At 41.1% G+C, this 22,190-nt stretch overlaps 1 protein-coding gene and 1 pseudogene across 5 annotated transcripts in view; one reads left to right on the forward strand and one right to left on the reverse strand.

Annotated features, from left to right (window-relative positions):
- The window catches only part of Cilk1 (ciliogenesis associated kinase 1), a 65,985-nt gene that overhangs the window by 31,388 nt on the left and 12,407 nt on the right, over positions 1-22,190 (reverse strand). For all 5 annotated transcript variants that reach the window (XM_004868811.4, XM_021247642.2, XM_004868810.4 and 2 more), the window contains 2 exons: positions 14,446-14,709; positions 11,159-11,213 (listed from right to left, as the gene is read on the reverse strand). In XM_004868811.4, the coding sequence (XP_004868868.1) occupies positions 11,159-11,213; positions 14,446-14,648 (258 nt within the window). In that variant the 5' untranslated portion in view covers positions 14,649-14,709. The remainder of the gene's footprint in view (positions 1-11,158; positions 11,214-14,445; positions 14,710-22,190) is intronic.
- Positions 1,715-5,190, forward strand: LOC101714977 (DDB1- and CUL4-associated factor 5 pseudogene; annotated as a pseudogene).

The raw sequence follows: 22,190 nt of genomic DNA on the forward strand, positions 1-22,190 counted from the left end.
TAAGTTATATTTACTGACAATTTAATACAGAGTATTTCTCTGAAATCAATAGTTACTTTCCCTAGAAAAACATTTTTGATGAACTGACTACAAGGTAAGTATTTCATCTATTACCGATATACCCAGCAGTGCCCAGCGCTCAGGGTTATTTTAGGCTTAGCCTCTCCAGAATTCATTCAGCCTGTGGAAGTAGTCAGAACAGAATAAAAGAAGCTGAGGCTTTGAATTTTCTAGCCCTGGAGAATACAGCTGCTTTGGGCTGAGATCACAAGTGAAGTTTGCCGACACTTTAAATAGGACATTGCTCAAACAGATTCAGGCTGATAGCCTGATTCTCTTTACATGTGTCTGAGTCACGTGTGCATGAGACACAGAACACTCTTTAAAATGTGAGCTTTAACCACTCAACAGTTTATTCCAGTGTCACTCAGGCAGTGCATTTCCTCCGGGCATTGCTCAGGCAGGTGTCATTTCAACCAGTCAGTTTTTGTTTGCGTGAGACACACTCATACATCTGTTTGTTTTGTATTGACTATTTTTTCTTATTTAGAACTTTGTATTTGCCTTTGACATTTGTTTCTAGTAAAATCTAATAACAAGTTCTGGTTATTTCCTTTCACTAATTCATGTTTATTTTACTGGTTAAAAATAATCTATAATTTTGTGCTACAATCTATAAAAACTCTTATCCTAAATACATTAGATATAATTTTTATACTTCTCCGGAACTCAGTGATATTCTTTTACAGTACAAAACAGACATGTTGGGGCACTGAGACTGAACAGGAAGGAAGTGCCAAAAGATCTGCAAAATAAAAAACTGAAAAAGGGAGAAATATTAACATATCAGAGAGGAAAAATCTGTGTTATGAAATAGAAAGACAAAAAACATGTCTCCTTATTGTCAACTACTCATAATACAGAGAACTTGAAAAAAGAACCAAAACTGAAAAAATTCCAATAGTGATCAATGATGATAACAATTCTATGGGTGGTACTGACAGAGTTGACCAACATCTAACAAGCTATCCTGTAACCAAAGAGCAAGGAAAACATTATTATAAAATATTTCTGCACCTTCTGGACCAAACAATACAAATTCATTTGTTATTTATTTAAAACAAGGGGGTTCAAAAAGTCATTTACAATTTAGGTTAGGTCTAATAGACCAAATAATTGAAAAAAAATGCCAACCAGGATGTCCATCATCCTTATCCTCACCATTTTGTTTAGTGGGTAGATATTCTATTGAAATTATACCACCCACAAAAAAAAAGGGAAAGACTAACACGACAGTGTAAAGTATGTTGCTCAAAGAAAGATAATAATTCATAAAGAATTCGGAAAGAGGCTAACTACTGTCCAGATTATAACGTTGTATCGCTTCTCGGCCTTTTGGTTACGATCAAGTGCAGATTATAACGTTGTATTGTGTATTGAATGTTTTAAAATAAACCAAACACAGAAAAATTATTGAATACATTTGATAAAACAGTCATTTTTATATTTCTTGTATTATAAAAATTAACAAAAAATCCAATTTTGGTCATCCTGTATTTAAATAATTGGACTGGTAAAAAGTTAATTATGGACACCTCGCTGCTCTGCCATGGCTGGCTAAGGCGCCATCCGGAGCGCCGCGCAGCGCTGGGGGGGAGGGCGGGCGGGAGCGGCAGCCGCGCGAGGCCGAGGGAGGGGCGGCGGCTCGAGCGGCGGTCACGGTTCCAACATGAAGAGGAGAGCTGGCCTGGGGGGCAGCATGAGGTCAGTGGTGGGTTTCTTGTCCCAGCGGGGCTTGCATGGGGACCCCCTGCTCACTCAGGACTTTCAGAGGAGATGCCTGCGGGGCTGCAGAAACCTCTACAAGAAGGACCTCCTCGGCCACTTCGGCTGTGTCAATGCCATTGAATTCTCCAACAATGGAGGCCAGTGGCTGGTCTCAGGAGGAGACGACCGCCGGGTTTTGCTGTGGCACATGGAACAAGCCATCCATTCTAGGGTCAAGCCCATACAGCTGAAAGGAGAGCACCATTCCAACATTTTTTGCTTAGCTTTCAACAGTGGGAACACCAAAGTATTTTCTGGAGGAAATGATGAACAAGTTATCCTCTATGATGTTGAAAGCAGCGAGACCTTGGATGTGTTTGCTCATGAAGATGCAGTATATGGCTTGTCGGTGAGCCCAGTAAATGACAACATTTTTGCCAGCTCTTCAGATGATGGTCAAGTTCTCATTTGGGACATCTGGGAGTCTCATGGAGAGCCTTTCTGCCTGGCAAACTATCCTTCAGCCTTTCACAGTGTCACGTTTAACCCTGTGGAGCCCAGGTTATTGGCCACAGCCAATTCAAAGGAAGGAGTAGGACTTTGGGATATTCAAAAACCTCAGAGTTCTCTCCTGTGCTATGGTGGCAATCTATCCCTCCAAAGTGCCATGAATGTGCGATTCAACAGCAACGGGACCCAACTCTTGGCCCTGAGGCATCGCCTGCCTCCTGTGCTGTATGATATCCACTCCCGCCTGCCTGTGTTCCAGTTTGACAATCAGGGTTACTTTAATTCATGCACCATGAAAAGCTGCTGCTTTGCAGGAGATCGTGACCAATATATCCTTTCAGGCTCTGATGACTTCAACCTGTACATGTGGAGAATCCCTGCAGACCCTGAAGCAGGTGGCATTCGCAGGGTGGTCAATGGAGCCTTCATGGTGCTGAAAGGGCAACGATCTATTGTTAACCAGGTCCGATTTAATCCCCACACCTACATGATCTGCTCTTCTGGTGTAGAAAAGATTATCAAGATCTGGAGCCCATACAAACAGCCAGGATGTACTGGAGACCTCGATGGCCGCATTGAGGATGATTCCCGCTGCCTCTACCTCCATGAAGCCTGGTGCTGAACAGTGGGAGCGGCCTGTCCCATGACTACGCCAATCAGTCTGTCCAGGAGGACCCCCGGATGATGGCATTCTTTGACTCCCTGGTCCGCCGAGAGATCGAGGGCTGGAGCTCGGACTTGGACAGTGACTTCAGTGAGAGCACCATCCTCCAGCTGCACGCAAGGGTCAGTGAGCGCTCCAGCTACACTGACTTGGAATCCTCGGCCTCGCTGCCCCGCTCTCCACCCGCCCACCGTGGATGAAGCCGACAGTGCCTTCCACCTGGGGCCCCTGCGTGTCACCGCCACACCTGCAGCAGCGTCCACCCCACCAGCCCCCTCCTGTGAGGACTCTGCCTCTCACCAACAGCGCCTCTCAGCTCTGAGGCATTACCAGGACAAACGCCTTCTAGCCCTGTCCAATGAGTCAGATTCAGAGGAGAACACCTGTGAGGTCGAGCTGGACACAGACCTCTTCCCCTGGCCCCGCTCGCCCAGCCCTGAGGATGAGTCCAGCAGCTCCAGCAGCTCCAGCAGCTCCGAGGACGAGCAGGAGCTGAATGTGCACCGCACCTCCACTAGACAGCGGAACGCTGCACGGAGGAGGCAGAAGACGCTTCGGAAGGAGAGGCATGGTGCACCCACCAAGCCCACCAGCACCTACATTGGCGAGGACAATTGCGACTACCCTCAGATCAACCTAGATGACCTTTCTTCCTCCCCAGCCTCCTCCCCTGAGCGAAGCACTTCCGCCCTGGAGATTCAGCTGAGCCGGGGGTCACCAACCTCAGATATAAAATCAGTTGAGCAAAAGATTTATAAAGCGTACAAGTGGCTCTGGTACTCCTACATCTCCTACTCAAATAACAAAGTCGGAGAGGCCTCCCTAGTAGCAGGGGAGGCAGATGAAGGGAGAGCAGGAAACAGCCACAAGGAAAACCCTGCTCCTTCTTCTAGTAAGGAAGCCTCTCTGAACACAGCCTTGGCCCAGAGGAATCAGGGCCTGCCTCCAGAAGGCTGCAGCAAAGATGCATGTAAAGAAGGGACGTCCACTGGAAATCCCAGCAGTGGCCCAGGCCATGAGCACAGCAGCCACCCTCGGGCAGAGGCACCAGAGGGCACCTCTCAGGACACCAGCAATGGTAGCTCTGTAGAACACTCTTTTGAAACAAAGAAGCTCAATGGAAAGGCCCTGAGCAAGGTCCTGAGCAGCTGGGCTGAAGAGCCACCCTCTCCCCGTGTCCCCAAGGCATCTGGCTCCACGCTCAGCAGTGGATCTGGCAACTGTTCTAGGACCCAGTCTGATGAAAGTGAGGCGAGGAACCTAGAAACCATCTGTGCCAACCACAACAATGGACGCTTACACCCCCGGCCCCCTCATCCCCACAACAATGGGCAGAACTTCGGGGAGCTGGAGGTAGTAGCCTGCTCTTCCCCAGGACACTTAGACACTGACCATGATAACTTACCCCTGACAGGGACTCTCTTACACAAAGATTGTTGTGGGTCTGAAATGGCCTGTGAAACCCCCAATGCTGGAACAAGAGAGGACCCCACTGACACCTCAGCCACAGACAGCACCAGGGCTGTTCATGGCCACAGTGGCCTCAAAAGGTACCAAGTTGAGTTGGAAGACACAGATTCAGAGAATTGCTCCTCAGAGAAGAAACTAAAAACATGATAAATGCAAAGGGAAAACAAAAAGCTACAAAAAGTAGCCTTCAGAAAATATTATTGTTTAGTGAACACAGCAGAAAGGAAAAAAGTATTAAAGGCACATAAAACCAGGGCCTGAAATTTTGTGTCTTGTTGCTGCTCCCTTCTATTCAATATTCAGCCGTGGGTCTGAATGTCTAGCTGGCTATTGGCCTGTGTTGTGTTAGGAATGGGGAGAGGTCCAAGTAACTCTTTTCTAGTGAGAGAAGAGCATTGTGCCCCTGTGCAAGGATCTCTGAAGTCATTGTTGAGACATTTGACCTGTTCTCCTCTGTGTGTGCACATTGGCACTGTGAGCTCACTGTCTTATGAGACTTTTCTTCTAGTTGTCCATCAGCAAGGACCTGTGGGTTTGTAGTTTTTGCCATCTCACCCTGTTCACATGTCATAGGTGTTCAGGTCTTAAGGAGGAGTGCCTGATAGATCAGATTGTGCAGCCATTAAGTTGTAGGTTTATACCTGCAGAATATAAACAAGCCTTCAGCCATTGGCTCAGCTGGAGAGGAAATCATGGTTCCTTTCTTAAACCTTCCATGTTTTCTCTAACACTTCTTCAATGAGCATATAATATGGAGATATTAAAAGTGAAGCATTTTCATTTCTAACAAGAGGTTAGCACTTCAGATTCAAGAAAATATAGCTCCCTGATGAATTTCATTGTTTGCAAATATGTCATAAATTATTGACTAGTCACGGTTAACGCGCTTTAACCAGTTAGGTGCTAGTTCCAAAGAGACACTCAAAAGGCCAGCTGCTTCCTTGGCTCTGACTGATGGTGACCAGGCATACTAAAGAAGAGGGAAAGACAGCTCTCCAGAGCTTTGTGTCCAGACGACTAAAGTGGGTGTTAGAGGTGTGTTAATGAAGAAGTGTAGTAAAGACCAGAATGTGGTATTATATTCTTTTAATTCAACCCAAAACCATTGGTCAGAATTGATGGGACTGGCGACTGCCCTTGGGCTTGCAGCTGACTGAGGCTGTGGTATTCTAATTGAACTTTGCAGAGCAGTAGGCATCTCTTAAAGTGACAGATTCTTATTGAGTAAGAGGCAGAGGGTATGGGAAGAGGAGTCTTTGCTTTAACTCCTGGCTCCCAAAAGAAATTCAGTTGTGTTGAAGTAGGTAATGTTTGAGGGGGGGAAAGGCCAAGAGATTTTCAGCATTGTAATGGTGGTGGTTACAGTCACTCAGTTATCAATGAAGGGTTGTGCAAGACAGGAAGACCTAATAAGAATGGTCAGATGTCTTATTGGCACAGACATCAAGAAAGGCAGAATACTGGCAAGGAAGAGAGAGAACAATATACTTTTCTTGAGCACAAAGGTACTAGGCAACTAGGAGCTTTATAAAAAGACAGGTTGGTGTAAGCCAAGAGGAACTGCCATCTTGCTAAGCTTTGTGGAAAGGAGGACGTGCCTAGTATATGTGTGATGGGGCTGGGTGTGAGAGTACTGTTTTAGAGGGCATGCAGGAGTGTGAGTAAAGTGGGATGTACAGTTCAACACCTGGACTCTTACTGGGGGAGTGGAATGGTGGTTCTGTAACCAACATTAGTTACTTTGGATTTGTAATTAAAATGGTTCTATGATTTGTCTTAAACTATTCACAGATAATTGTAAATTCTGGTTTTATAAGCCCAAGTTATTTTACATTTGCTTTTCCAAAATGTATTAAATTGGAATTTTGTAATCCTTTATATACAAAAAAAATAAGTTAATTATGGAAAAAGAAAAGGAGACATCTTACTGTAAAGGCTACAGTGAGATGGAAGAAGTTTTTCTGCCTCAAAGAACAATAAAGGTAAAAAAAAAAAAACAGGCAGCAGGTGAGGAATAAGAGGGTAGGTCAGAAATCAGCACCTGACCTTTGCTTGCTGGTCGTCACACAGATGTAGTTCTGTGAGTACCTGTGATTACTGTTATGTGTACATATACTACTTTCTCTCTGCATCCTTAGTTCTGCCTGTGGTAAATGAAAACTGCTTCAGTGAGCAGCAATCCTTTTCTTGTAGAGCATCTAGAGACAAAACTATTGGTTTGCTTACTGGATAATCAAAACTTGATGGACTGTCTCTTTTGTGGAGACTGCTAACCATGAACCCTTCAATTCAAAAGCTGTTTCCTCACAGAGCAGTAAGTCTAATACTAATAACCAATTGTAAAGCCCTCTTTACCTTTGAATTTCATTAATAAGATCATCCCTTTTATAAAAGGAACAAAATACTTAAAGATAGAAGTGTTAAAACAAACATCCAGATCTGGAAGGACACTGGGTAATAAGGTAGCCAAGAGATCAGGGCTTGGGAATGTGCCACACGATCAAGTTACATTAAGCAGCTGGGGAAAGAGAGAGGAAACATATTCAGTGAACAAGAACAGAGTATGACTCTTCAGGAGCTTCCTTCCCATAGGACAAGTTTCTCCCAAGATGCCTCTTTGGCAAGGATTCTTCACAGTTTTGGCCAACTATTTAGGCCAGATCTTCCAGAATAATCCAATGAGGCTGCTTGTTCTTGGTTCTCCATGAATAAAAAAACGTACACATTGCTTAAGTTGTAAGTATTCACTGGGCTGTCCCAAATGCAGCCATCTTCTCTGCCTGTTTTCTTAAAATATTTCACAAGCAGTGGCTGAGAATTGCTCAGATGAGGGGCTTCAGGGTAAATTCATTCAGAGGAAAAGAAGACTATTTTCCAGCTTTCCTGGAAGAGAATTCTGAACAAGGCTTGAGGTACCTTCAGCTTTTAGCCTGAAGTCTATTTTGAGGGTAAATTCCTAGTCCAAGGCTAAGAGTGGCTCCCAGCTCCTGTTTCTATGTGAGGCTCACGAGCAAGTTAAAGTCTGATTCAGTTTAATATAAGAAGATAAATTGTGCATCAAAGACTTCATGTAATTCATTTTAGAGATTTTTTTTTTCCAGGAAGAGTCATCTTATCTGGCTTAGCAAAGGTTTCTAAAGGAGGGGTAGAGGTAGGTCACTTGTATCAGAGACAAACTCCATCATTGGTCCATATGGGGACAGTCCTCCTGGAAAAAGGTTCCAGTTGGATATTATCATTTCTCCCCTTCTTAGGGACTGATCAACCTGTTTGTGTGTTTGTTTGTTTGTTGGAGACCTGGTTTTGCTACGCAGCCCAGGCTAGCCTCCAATTCTGGATCCTCCTGCCTGAACCTCTGAGGTATTCCTTACCTATTAAAGCTACAATATTCTTGGCCCCACAACTATCCCAGGGTATAAAACATAGTATCTACTTTAAAGAGGAAACAACCTACTTGGGAAGAAGGACATAAGCTCAAAATGCATGAATTAAAAATGCACTCAATAAGGAAAACCATATTAAATGTCAAAGCATCAGAGATGTTGCAGGAATGAGCAACAGGTCAATGCTGAGTATCAGTGAGAACATTTCTTGGAGTGTGGCTGGAGAACAGTTGCATCTATACCAGTACACTGGAGGGAAAGGGATCTCAGGAGGGAAGTCAGCCTGAGAAAAGTGTGGAAATGGAGTGCAGACCATGTCTGAGCAATAAAGAGTGAGGATCACACTAATCTGCCTCACAAGGAAGCTCATCTGGAAGACTGGGTGGAGAAGTGGGCAGAGGGCAAACTGTTTGGGTGCCAGGTAATACCCACTGAATTCTGGCTTCAACAGGGTTGCAGGAGGAGATGCCTGACTCATTTAGGTTGAAAAATAAATGATACGTAGGGAAGTGGCACTGAAAGTTTAGAAGGCAAGGTAAAGAGAGCAAAGAAATGGAATACTAAGGAGAGAAAGAGGTGAGGCTTTTCTGGATTGGAGGAGAATGGACACAATTACAGATTGAAGAGAAGAAGCCAGTGGAAAGAAGAGTTTAAAGATAAAAGGAGGGGACATTTTTGGAGTAAGGATCTAAACACATCAGCAGTTAAGATGGTAAAGAAAAAATTTGGCTTTTGAGACAAGGTCTTGTTACATGGTGCAGGGTTTTTGAACTCACTATGTGACCCAGGCTGGCCTTGAAACCAGAGGAATCTTCCTGCCTTAGTTTTCTAAGTGCTGAGTTAACAGCCATGAACCACCAGGCCTGCTAAAAAGAAACAAATTAAAAAGAGAGCAGAGGAAAAAAGCAGGCAAAATACAGGCAGCCTACTAACTCTGATGGCACCTGGAAGACCACAGCACCATGTAAGACAGTACTTCAAAGAAAATGTTACTGGGTCCCCCTTTTCTCATTACAGGAGCAAGGATCCCCTCCATCAGCAGGTCATCAGGTGAAGAATCTCCCTGGGCCCTTAGGCTCTCCAGAGGGGCACACGAGGACCGGTGGGAAAAGAGATGAAGAAGTCATGCAATGTACCAAAGTGCAGGATGTCTCTTCATTTCCTCTGCTGTTGGGATTAGGCAGGACATGAAAAATGATGGTCTTTGGGGCCAGGGATTTAGCTCAGTGGTTCCAGTGCCTGCCTTGCAAGCGCAAGGTCCTGAGTTCAATCTCCGGTACCAAAAAAAAAAAAGAAATGATGGTCTTTTAGTAACTTTCCTTTTCTGTTCCCTTTTGCATCCATAGGCAGAAAAGAAGAGTCTCAGCAAGGAGGAAGGGATGAAGAACTTCAGCAAGGGGCCGCCTTTGTGTCTCCTTCCCTTCCCTTCACACTCAGCAGCTGGCTGTGTCCTGTGATGTAAATTCGTGTGAAGGCACCATGGGCTGGTGGGGCATCTGTGCAGGCAAGGAAGAGTGGGAGCCATTTTGGTGGTCATCAGCTAGAAGAACAGTTCCTTCACCAATCCTGCCCAGGGTGGTACCTGCTTCCTATGATGTCACGTACCTCCAGGTTTTCGAAGATGCCTCTGCAATCTCTCTTCCATTAGAATGAATGCAGTTACTTGTATATAAAAGTAAAGGTTTAGCATCAAAGTCAAGGACACCTCTCAGTCCTCCGCATTTCTAAGAAAATGCCCCTTGATCATTCTCTGTTTCTGATGGTCTTGGATGTTTCAGAGCTTTTATTTTCTAGGCAAGAGGTCAGCATAGTAAAAGCTAATGGGTGAAATGCAATCCAACATCTGTTTTGAGTGGTCCATGAGCAAAGAATAGTTTTACAGATGAACATTTGCAATCAATTTGAGGACAGGGAACACTGATTTGAATCCTAATTAAGTTCAATATTAATCCCCTTCAAAAATACCTCATTCTTCTCATTGGAAGACTTCTAATATACAAAATTATATTCCATCAGTATCATATTTCATAAGTTAACATTTTTTTGGAAATTTGTTTTCACTCTTGTTACATATATACCTATATAATCCCTGAGTGTGACCTTTTGATCCAGGAAGTCTAAAATATTTACTACCCAGCCCTTTAGAGATACTCCTCGTTTAACAACCTACCTGTTTAACTTACTACCTGTTCAGACTTACAACCGACATATGATTTTTGGATTTACTATCTGCCACTCGGACTTATGACCCATCTTTTTTTGGGAGGGTGTATGGTTCTGTACATCTTATTTATAGAGTCTCCATGACTTTTTTTTGGTTCAGTACACTATGTTTATACAGTACTGTAATTTTTTAATAAATTATTTAAAGTACTGTAATTGTTGCTGATTGTACTGTGCAGTACAAATCTGTAGTTTTATGTTCTGTTATACATTACAGTACTGCATGTAAGAGTTAAGCAAATAAAAAGCAAAGTTATCAAGTTAGAGTTTCCTTTGACCATGTCTTTGTTCTGAATATTGTAATGTACATACTATATACAATCCCTCATTTAGTGCTGCTTTTGACCAATTCATTTAACCACTTAGTTACAGGAGTGAAACTCAGTCATTAAACAAGGAATATCTGAATAAAAAGAGTCTGCAGAGCCCTGTTCTACCTTTGAAAGCCCTTTCCCTGTTTGGGAGCCCCAGGGCAGAGACGGAGGTCTGGTTTCAGTATTCTACTAAGTCTCTACACAGGGCTTGGTGAGAGAATGAAGGGCAGATGGAGCACCACTCCGCCACATAAGAAGAGAATTACACAGACAGAACCAAAGTGGTCAAGGTACTCTGATGGAGATGAGAGGTGAAACAGAATGAAAAGGACAGGAGAAAGGAAGGGAGCAATAACCGTGTCAGAATGCCTAATAAAGGTGAAGATACGTGCTATGCAATACTGACACAGTGTCACGTTGGCTGGGGAATTCTCTCCCAGACAACAGAGCACAAATGATCGGAGAAGTACCTGAAATAGGTACTGCTACTCTATCGAGGAAAAAACTTCACAAATAAATATTCCTGTGTATTAATAAGAACAATCAGCTTAGGAGGCAACAGCAATTCACTAAATATATTCAATTTATTTTATTGATGTATATTGATATAAGAAATCCATTAATGATAAAGGTTTTCTAATAGCATATTCACTAATACAGAATATTGTAATCTACTTTCATTAACTACTAGCTATTTATGATTTGCCCACTTTTAGCATTAGTGGAAAACTACAAATGGAATGATTACATCAACTATAAATCCAATCATACATAAAGCTATTTTAATCAATAAAACATAAATTATCTCCTGGTATATTAATAAATACCTTAACCTCACGAAGGTTCATGCATTCCTCCCAGGAATAAAACTTTCTTTTCATTCTAAAAGAGAAAAAAAAATAGCATGTTCATTCCCAGTAGTAGGCTAAATTTTATTTTTTAATATTTTAATTCTGACCTAATCAATACTGCTTGAAGGTGATTTTGATTTCTACCAAGTATTATATTATTCAAAACAGCATTTAAGACCTGGCATTGCAATCAAGCCTAAATCACAAAATTTCTCAGCAGTGTTGGCATGGTACAGTGCAAGAAACCTGGATTGTTGTCTTGCGCCCCCATTAATGAGCTAATTTGTCCAGGAGGGAACTCTCTCTGGCTTATTCTGTCTAGATCAGAGCTCCCCAAAAGAACATCCTATGTTAGTGAAAATGTTCTGTGGCATCCAGCATGCTAACCACTCCACACATGGCTATTGTGCAACACAGGAATGGAATTTTAGTCTTACTTCAGTTTAAGTGTAGAGGCCAAGTATGGTAATGCACTACTATACTGAATAGTATGCTCTGCACTCCCTCCAGAACAGAGGTTGGCAGACTATAGTCCATGGGCCAAATTCACCCCACCATCTGCTTTTATATAGCCAGTGAATTAGGAATGGTATTTGTGTTTTTAAATACTTGGGGAAAACAAATCAAAAGATGAATAACATTTTGTCATATGTGAAAATTATATGAAATCAAAATTTCAGTTTCTATAAATGAAGTTTTATGGGAACACAATACACTCACTCATTTGTTTGTGTACCACCCTCTGAAACAGATAAGACAGGTGAGGAAACTAGAGTGCACAACGCTCCCCAGGTCTTAAGCTGGTCACTAACAGAACAACTTCCACCTCTCCAGCTCTCTCTGACACCCCGTGACTTGCCACAGTGTTTCCTGGTTGAGTGCTCAATTCCTTTATTCATGCTCCAAATATTACTCATCTCTCTCCTATGGGTAGGTGCTTTCTTAAGCACTGGAGAAACAATAACAAGAAAGGCATCCCTCATGGAGCTAATATCAAAGGAGGAGGGTAGAAAATAATTTTCTCTGGCTAAATGGAAAGACACAGGGCAATGTAAGAATGGGTCCAAAAGGGACCTATTCTAGTCTGGTTCATGAGGAAACACTCCTCTAATGAACAGCTATTCCAACCCAGACCTGAAGGATGAGAGGAATTTAGTCAGGTCAGAGGCATGAGGAAATAGTACCACATGCAGGACCTAAACTCAAGAAGCTGAAAGGCGGGGCCAGGGATTTAGCTCAGTGGTTCCGCCTCCTGCCTCGCAAGCACAAGGACCTGAGTTCAATCTCCAGTACCAAAAAAAAAAAAAAAGAAGCTGAAAGGCTGCAAGACTGAAGCAAATGGGCAAGGACACAGTGACAGGAGACAAGGCTGAAGAAAACAAGCAGGGGCTAAATGATGGAGAAATTTATAGGTCACATTTAAAATGTGGGGCTTAACCCTAAAACTAACAGGCAAACACCAAGAGCTATCTTGGTTTAGACTCCCCTCAAAGCAGAGGCAAGTACATGGGTAATGTGGGTTTACTTGGGAAGTGATTCCAGGAAGCCAGGGCAAAGAGCAGAGAAACAGGAAATAAACAGATGGGAAATTCTTTAAAGAGTACAGGACTCAGGTAACCTCAAGGTGGGCAGTTGGGGCTTAGGGCTGTTGGGGGCACTGAAGTCAGGTGGGACACAAAGAATGTTTGACATGATCAGATTTTGTGTTTAAAATAGTCTTCTGTATGGTATGAGTAGGGGACTAAGTGGAAGCTAGGAGCCCTACAGAGACCTAGCGGTCAGGTGGTAAAGTGTAATGGCCTGAATGGGACGCTTTAGAGACAACACAGAGAAGTAGGTTCAGTAGAATTAACAGGACTGGACAGCCAAAAATGAAGGATATGGAGGAAGCAAGTCAAGAGGATACTCAGGAGGTTTTAAAGAATGGTAGTGTCACTTATCAATACAAGTAAGAGTAAAGGAGAAACAACTGTAGGGTAAGAGAAGAGAGTATGCTGAATATGAGTTCAGATTTGGGCATGATGAGTTTGAAATGTTTGCATGGCATTCAAAGGGAGATGCTAAGAAGACAATTGGCCATGGATGGGCATAGCAGGAAGACTCTAAGGCAGTTCTCAGACACCCCCCCTTCCAAGTATTCATACATACTTATATATTCATATATATAACCCTCTCCTCACTTCTAAGAATCACTTGCTTCTAACCTGTGAAATACAGTAATTTGAGTGGATGTCACTACAGTGATTACATTGGTACCTTGATTCATGAACATAATTCCTCCCATGATTTTGGTTGCAAACCAGACTGAATGAGAACTGAATCAAATTTCCCCCATAAGATCGACATTGAACCTAACCATTAAATTTGATTCAGTTCTCGTCCAATCCGGTTTGTGACCAGAATCATGGAAGGAATTGAATGCATGAACTGAGATACCACTGTAGTTTATAAAAGCAAAAAAGATACGATTTCCATCTTAGAAGACTCTCTTATTGTTTTGTTATTGTCCATGATTTGATGAAGCAAGCTGCCGCGTTGTGAGCTGCTTTTTGAACAGATTCACTTGGCAAGAACCTGGGGACAGCCAAAAGCTAGCAGAAATCTGAGGTCCTTGTCACAACAACACACAAGGTTCTAATGCTGCCTGCAATCACATGTGTGAGCTCAGAAGTAGACCCTTCCCCAGCCCCAGCCCAGCCTTCAGTGAGGCCTGACTGCACCCATCAGAGACCTTGAACCAGAGAGCTCAGCTAAGCTGTGCCGACCCACGGAAACTGAGATGATAACCACATGCTGTTTTAAACTATCAAGTGTTGAAACAGACTGTTACATGGCAACACATAACTAACACCACAGATCTGGACTCCAAATGCAAAGACTAAGTATGCAGGGTGAAGGATACTCAAATCACCAGACCACCCCACATTTGAGTGACCCAATTAAGTCATGTAAATTCTCAGAGCTTCCTTTCCTTTCCTGTGAAGTGATAGTCATTAGCCTGCTTGTCATTACCTCACAAAATAAGAAAACATGAGAAGAGTCCTCATGCTATTTGTAAAGTAGTAAGCAGTAAGGCTAACATGGCAGTCTTCTAAGACCTCTAGTATGAGTACTGCAGAAACGCAGAACCCCAGGTTCTTCTCCACACTTCCCATCCACTCTCCCTTAGGGATGTCTCAAAGACAGGGGATGGAAAGTAGAGCTGAAACTATCTTGATGATGTACAACTGAAGATGAATTCACCAGAACAAAGGAACACTTACTTTTTAATAGCAATCAGTTCCCCAGATTCAATGCTTCTTCCTAGCAGGACAGAACCATAAGTCCCATCCCCGAGCTGCTTGATCGTTGTGTATCTATTCATGGTGGGCCTACTAAGGCCGGATGTGCATCTCAGGGCTGAGGTGGCTCCGTCCTGCAGGCCTCCCCAGAGTGTAACCAGATTTTTCGATGGCAGCACCAGCATAAGGTATTCAACAGGATGTGACTATCTCCCCAATACATATTTTCAAAGATCAGTCTTTTGCCTATATGGAAAAATGAGATAAGGACAAAAGCTTATATACATTTGGAGTTTCGTACATTGTTATAACCTAAATCAGGGGTCGGTGAACCCTAACTCCCAGCCCGCCGACATTCCTACAAAGTTTGACTGGGCAGAGTCATACCCACACACTTGCAGAGTGTCTACAGCTATGACAGCAGAGCTGAGTGTCTGTGACACTGGATGGTCTGTAAAGTCTAAGGAACTTACCATCTGGACCTTTGCAGAAAAAGTCTGTCAGCCCCTGATCTAAATGATGCTCTTTTCTAATTTTTTTTTTAATAAAACTAGAGATAATGTATCAGCTCCAATTCAATGCTTTTCTGCTGACCAGCCATTCTGGGAAAATGCTGTATGATAACTATGGTTGATGAACACTGCTGAACTATGAGAATCTGTGCTAAATATACTGTATTCTGTAGACTTCAGCTACAATTACCAAAGTAAACACAGAGCCACAAAATGTTAAAACTAAGTTCTTCAGAATCTACATGTGTCCCATGAACTCTTTGTAGCTAAGCATCAACAGTATTACTTTTCTACTAGACATTCAGAAGCTAAACAGCTAGTTTTTCAAGCTGTAGTGTGTCCCTTTTAATATCACCCAGAGTGTGACTGATTGATTTTTTTGAGGCAAAGTTCACTATATAGTCCAGGCTAGCCTTAAACCTGCTGGGTATCCCAGGCTGCCCTGGGCCTTAAAATACTCCTGCCACACCCTCCCAAGCACTGGGATTAAGGGTAGGCACCACCACAGGCAGCTGTGTTTTATTTTCGTAATAAGTCACTGATTTTTTTCATTTATGTAATTAAGAGTGTTATTCAGTCTGCCTAAAATAAAGAAACTGTATAACTTAAGTGATTTAACGCCTTCAGGCAAACAATCAAATATAATGCTTAAATAAGAACAATAAAAGTGTACTTTAAAAAAAATATGGTTTCCAAAAAAAAAAAAATGTTTTCCAAACTAATAATCTGAAGTCTCAAAAATGATTGGAAGAATGTGGGAGTCTCCATTTAAAGCCAATCTATGCAGCTTCTCTTTCCAGAATTCTAATCAATAAATGTAGAAGGAAAGAGGTAAATAAGAGATTCACTATTAGGCTAATACTATAGTAAGATTTGTTGCAGGCAAGGCTCACTGATGAATGCAAAAATTAGTGGAAAAAAAGTTATTTGTATAGTCTTGAAGTATCTCTAAGATATTTATTAACTTCAAGAGGGAAAGATGTAACTTCAGAGGGAGAATACAGCAAAAACCCCCTTGCCCAAGTGATGAAGTTCAACATCATCACTACTAATAAGACATGACTTTATATACCTGGACATGAGTCAAAGAGAAGGGTACAGCATCCTTTCTGTGGTATCCTTGTCAGTAATATAGAGTATCCATTACAGACCCAAAATAAGGAATGTAGTATTCTACAAACAAGTGGCCTGTATTCATCAGAAGTGTCAAGATGATAAAAGACAAAGACAGATTGAGGTACTGTTAGACTGGAGGCAGTTAATGAGAAATGAGAACTAAAAGTCGTGTGAAATCCTAGACAAGATCCCCAGACAGTAAAGGTACTACCAGAAAAGTTGATATATTTGAATAACATTTGTAGCTCAGTCAATAATATTGTACCAATGCTAATTTTCTAGTTTTGATCACTATTCTACAGTGATATAAGATGTTAATGTCAGGGGAAGCTGGGTAGAGTTTCTAGGTCTCCGATTGTGTGTGCAAATTTTCTGTCTAAGCCTAATTCAAAATTTAAAAATTGTGTACCCATAGAAATGGACATGAGAGGATGTCAAAACACAATATCCAAAAATTGCTGGCAATACAGTACATCGAAGAGGATCAGTTTTTACTCTCTGATTGTGAGCCTGACTGGGAGCTGTGGCTTCTCGTGGGTGCCCAAGATCAAGACAGTATGGTGCCACATACTGCAAGGCTGGGAAAAAAATCAAAACTCAAAATTCAAAATACAGTTTCTACTGAAAGCACGTAACTTTTGCACCATCATAAACCCGAAGAATTGCAGTCAAACTATTGTAAAGTTGTGAGTCATCTGTATTCTCAGGTGGGTTGAACAAATATTTTGTGTGTGTGCACACATACATAGAGGGTGAAGGGCCCAAGGAGGTAAAATGTTAATAGGTACATTTGGGTAAATGTTATACAATGTTCTGAATTGTATCTCCCTCCCCTCAGATTTGTAGGTTGAAGCTTTAACTCCCAAGGTGACTGTATGTGGAGACTGAGTCTGAAGTTATTAGGTTTCACGAAGGCATAAGGGGAGGGACCTCACAGATTAGTGTTGTGTACACCCCTTCCTCCACCCTCTGCCAGGTGAGGACCACCTGAAAGCCTTTTATTATGGAAGGAGAGTGCATTCACCAGCAGAAATTGGATCCTGCTGAAAGTATCTTATACTGTACTTCTCGGTCTCCAGAACCAAAGAAAATAAATGTCTGCTTGTCAAGACACCCAGTCTATGATATCCTGCTCTGATGAACAGAGCAAACTAAGATAGGGTGGGTACATGAGTATTCTTTGTACTACTCTCGCAACTTTTCTGTAAATTTGAAATTATTGTAGATTAAAAGTTTTAAAATTTCTCCTCAAAATAATAAAGGAAAGGAATCTTTAAAAAGATATGTACATTAAACATTTTATTTTAGCTGAGGATACACAAATGTGGATTTGTTTAATGTTAACTTGCTCAGAAGACAGAACACTATCTTGCAGCATGTTTCTTCTGCTGATGATCACTATCTTGTTGACTATAGGATTCAAAATAACATAAAAAGAGCACCTGGCCCTCAGCACAAGTAATTCTGGCTCCACATCTCTTTCCACCTCTTTTTCTTCTTATTCATATTTATCTTCATATATTTTTGACAGAACATATACGATTTCCATATAATCTATAATTTATTTTCTAACAAATTAAGGCTCCCAAACCACTGTTGTATGTCATCTTCCAAAAAAAAAAATTGGAACTTTGATTTGTCAGAAATTATCTAATGAACTATAGACTCTATTTAAAAAAAAAATACTCGTTTTGCCCTAGAGACAATAGGAAGTCAATTAAAGTTTTTAAACTAGGGAACAAACATGATCAGGTTTGAAATTGTAATCCAGTTAATTAGAAAATTTTTCTTCATGTCCAATTAAAAGTTGCATATGCTAATTTAAGCTATTTTTCCATGTGTAGCTTTTTGTTTATATAAAAAAATTATATAAAAATCAGTAATCAAGTGTGTATCTCTCACCCTTCTCTTGTCTTAATTGTACAACCTTTCCTCATAGGACCCATTTTCCATTCCTTTAACTCTGAATCTTCACACACTTCATCTCCACGATGAATTGTAGTGGCCAAAATGTAATAATGATCTTAGTTATACTGACATGTAGGCTTGCCCTGCCTTTTTTTTTTACAGTGTCATTCTACTACTGCCTCAGATCTACCAATTATTAATAACAAAAGCCTTTCTTTGATAGCTAGTGCCTCACTATTTCCCATTCACTTAAATTGTATAACTGGAACAAGGCTTTGTAGATTAATATTGAGAAAACTATCTGTAAAAAAATTAAGAGCTTCATAGACTGGATCATTCATTCAACACACAATCAGTCTAACAACTTTTCTTTGTTATAATTTTTCATATTGTCAAGGAACAAAATTCCATTATTCTGGCAAGATCTGACTATTATCATACCATGATAGATGCTTTCTAATACCTTGTTATTTTGGGTAGTTATATTACAAGTGTACAACAGATTAGACTAGTATCTCTTCATGCATTGATGTCAGGTTGACAGGGTGTAATTCTAGTCAAATTTTATTGCGTAAACATTAGTCAAGGTCTTTGGGGCACATTAAAGATAACACAATGATCTTTCCTTTAAATATTTCACAACTAACTCATGCAAGAAAAATGCAAAAAGTGCTTACAAGATATGGTTGAGAGAGAAATCAATTCTTTGGGAGGAAGGGAGAAATCAGTCAACCCTTCAAGGAAGAGACAGTATTGAGATATTAAAGAATAAGTAAGGTTTTATTATGCAGAAGAGAGAAAGGAATTACTGGTGGAGAAAACTTCACAAAGGTTGGCAGGTACAAGACCTTGATATGCTGGCAAGGACAAAAGCCTAGTGATTCTTACCCTATCTGAACATTAGAATCACATCAAGAACTTCTACCATCTATAGATGCCCAGCTCCATTCCAAGAAGCAGATCAGAAGTGGGGAACAAACCTGGACAGTTTCCAAAGCTTTCTAGGTGGAGCTATAGCATAAAACCAATGGAAGGCAGTAGGGAAATGGCAGGAAATAGCTAGAAACTAAGGGTGGAGCTCATTATGAAGGGGTGTGTGTATCATGCAGGAGTTTGATTTTTATCCTGCACAAGTGAGCCCTCCAGAGTCTGTAATAGAGAATCAGCAATAGGAAGATCCCTCTGGGAACTGAATGGATGCTACAATAGAGAAAATACAAGCAAAAAGATTGGTAAATGGACTACTGCAATTGTCCAGGTAATATATGATGAAGGCCTGAACAAATGTACTGGACTGAGTGAATCTGAGATATAGGAGGAGATTCAGTTTGGGATAGGGAATGTGTGAGTATGGGTTATTCGAATAATGTGACAAGATGTGGGTGTTGTTTTCTGGGTGTTGAATCTGAGGTACATATGAAACCTTTCACTGAAATGCATATGAGGCAGCTGCAAATATCCCTAAGGTTGCTTTTTCCCCCAGAGATAGTATATTGCTGCAGCATTTATTAGAAACACAGCATTCAGACAAGACTGATACACTACACAACTCCAGAGGACTCTACTGACATAGAACACAATGTGAATGTTGCCCATTAGATTTGTACAACACAGCGGCCATGGGCACAGACCAAGGAATGAGAGAGTCCCATAATACTGCTGAATCAGAGTTCAATTCTGGATTCCAAACTTGAAGTGAGATTAATGAACATACTGAGGGCCCTAAATGAAAGCACAAGAATAGCAGTTCAGGAAACACAGGCTCGTTGAGACAAAGGAGACTTCGGAAGCCATGATAATTGTTTCAAGCATACAAAGTGGTATCACAACGAACCATGACCACTGTCTGAATTTTCTATTCTCCACACTAGTGAATTAGTTCCCATGCTGAAAAAATGTAGTATTAGCTAATTACCATGAGAACCGAAGCAGCAGTCAATCCGCAATTCTGAGTATATTCTACCAAGATCACAGATAGACAGATAGATAGATAGATAGACAGATAGAAGATAGACAGACAGACAGACAGATAGAGATACATATGTGGGAGATTAGTATTGCTCAGTTATTCATCATTTTTGTGGTGGCCCAAATATGTTGACTCATGTCAGAATCAGAGTAAAAATCAAAAACTCACTATTTCTCTGGGAAAAACAACAGGATAATGGACAATGCACTAGAAAAAAAAAGGGAACTATGGCAAATGCCATTGCTACCCTACACAATAGCAAAATTACCCTCTTGTGTAGTTTATGGTGAATAAAATCCTGATTTTATTCAGGATTCAACACATTCAGGCATGATAGCCACCTACTCCAGGCCAAGCAAAGTAATTGCACTTCCTACAAAAAAACTGTTGAGGAGTAGGACTACGGATCTCCAGAGATCAAAAGGGAAATAAGATGTGAGGGAAGAGAAAGGCTTCCAAGAAGGAATCTAGTCCCTGGTAACGGCAGTTGACAAGAAGCTGCTCTGTGTTTCTGCCTGGTTGTGCAAAGCTGTGTTATTTAGGGCCCAGGAAGCCTTCTGATGACTATGAGACATCTGCTGAGGGTGGTTAAATAGAAGGAAAGAGGCTAAGTCCTTCATGCCATCAGCAGGGCTGCTGCATGATCTCTGAAAATAGCTCCCTTTGATTTCTTGTTAGATGACCTAAGTAAAGATCTTTGTTGCAGGAGTCACTATTAGGCTATCAAGTATAGCTGAAAGCATTCTAGCTCCTACTACAGTAACAAGGAAATAAAATATAAAATTCTTTACAGAAAATAATAGACCTTCATTGTTAGCATACTTATGAAGACTAAAATAGAAGTAAAATGAGAAGTAATTTTCTATTAGGGTAAGGTTAACTTTTAATCCACCTTTGTGTATTCCATTTGGAAAGAACATATTGATATAAACATGATACAAAACTCTTGGTGGTACAAAAAGGAATGTCCAAAAATGGCCCTAGGTTTCACCAAGGGATTGCTGGACAACTAGCTAGCTGGAACTGGGGCTTCCCTCTTCTCCCCAAGGTGTTTGCAAATCCAACTTCCCTTGATCCTCTACAGTCCCCACATTAGGCAGATGCTTTTCCAGAATAATCCTACAAACCTACAGCTGGCATTTAACCCCAGTTTCTGCAAATTCTCTGATTACTGCTGCTGGAGATAAGACTGTTCTCATATCTACATCACCTGTTCAACAAACTACAGTGGCCTGACCTGGAGATTGTAAGAAATGGGGAATCAATACCCCTCTTTGTTGCTACCTCTCAATTTGGAAGTTTTGGCAATAGGACCATTTTCCTAACTCATGCTTTATGAACTTGTGGAATATGTGTAGCCCTGTCACATAGCAGGTGGCAGTCATAAAGGGAATCTCACCTTGCATGAAAATTGGAGCCCAATTAACCATCAATGTTAATGGTCTCAATTCACCAATCAAAAGAAATAGACTGGCAGAATGGGTCAAGAAGCAAAATCCAACAATATGCTGCATACAAGAAACACACTTAATTCAAAATGAAACTCATAGACTGAAAGTTAAAGGGTGGAAAACAATGCTCCATGCGACAGGAACCCCCCAAAAAGCAGGAGTAGCTATCCTCTTTGTAGATCAAGTAGATTTTAAACCAACACTGATTAAGAAAGACAAAGAAGGACACTACATCCTTGTAAAGGAACAATCCAAGAGGGAGAGATGACAATCATAAATATCTATGCACCAAATACTAGTGCACCCAACTATATAAAACAAATACTAACAGACATGAAAAGTCATATATGCACTAATACAATTGTAGTGGGGGAGCTCAATACCTCACTGTCACAAACAGATAGATCAACTAGACAAAAAATAAGTAATACAATACTAGAACTCAATCAAACTCTTGAACAAAGAGTGTTCCATCCCACAAAAATCAGAATATACATTCTTTTCAACTGCACATGGGTCGTTCTCCAAAATAGACCACATACTCACTCATAGAACATGTTTAAATAAGTGCAAAGGAACTGAAGTTATCGCTTGTATAATATCAGACCACAGTGTTATCAAATTGGAGATCAATAGCAAAAGAAACTGCAAAAATTTCATAAACACATGGAAATTGAACAACACACTTCTGAGTACCCAATGGGTCACAGAGGTAACTAAAGAAGAAATCAGACAGTACCTACAATTAAATGACCATGGCAATACAACATA

The sequence above is a fragment of the Heterocephalus glaber genome, unplaced genomic scaffold (genome assembly GCF_053883595.1).
Source record: "Heterocephalus glaber isolate CG9 unplaced genomic scaffold, H.glaber_assembly_v1.0 deba00001610, whole genome shotgun sequence".
In the NCBI taxonomy this organism is placed as follows: Eukaryota; Metazoa; Chordata; class Mammalia; order Rodentia; family Bathyergidae; genus Heterocephalus; species Heterocephalus glaber.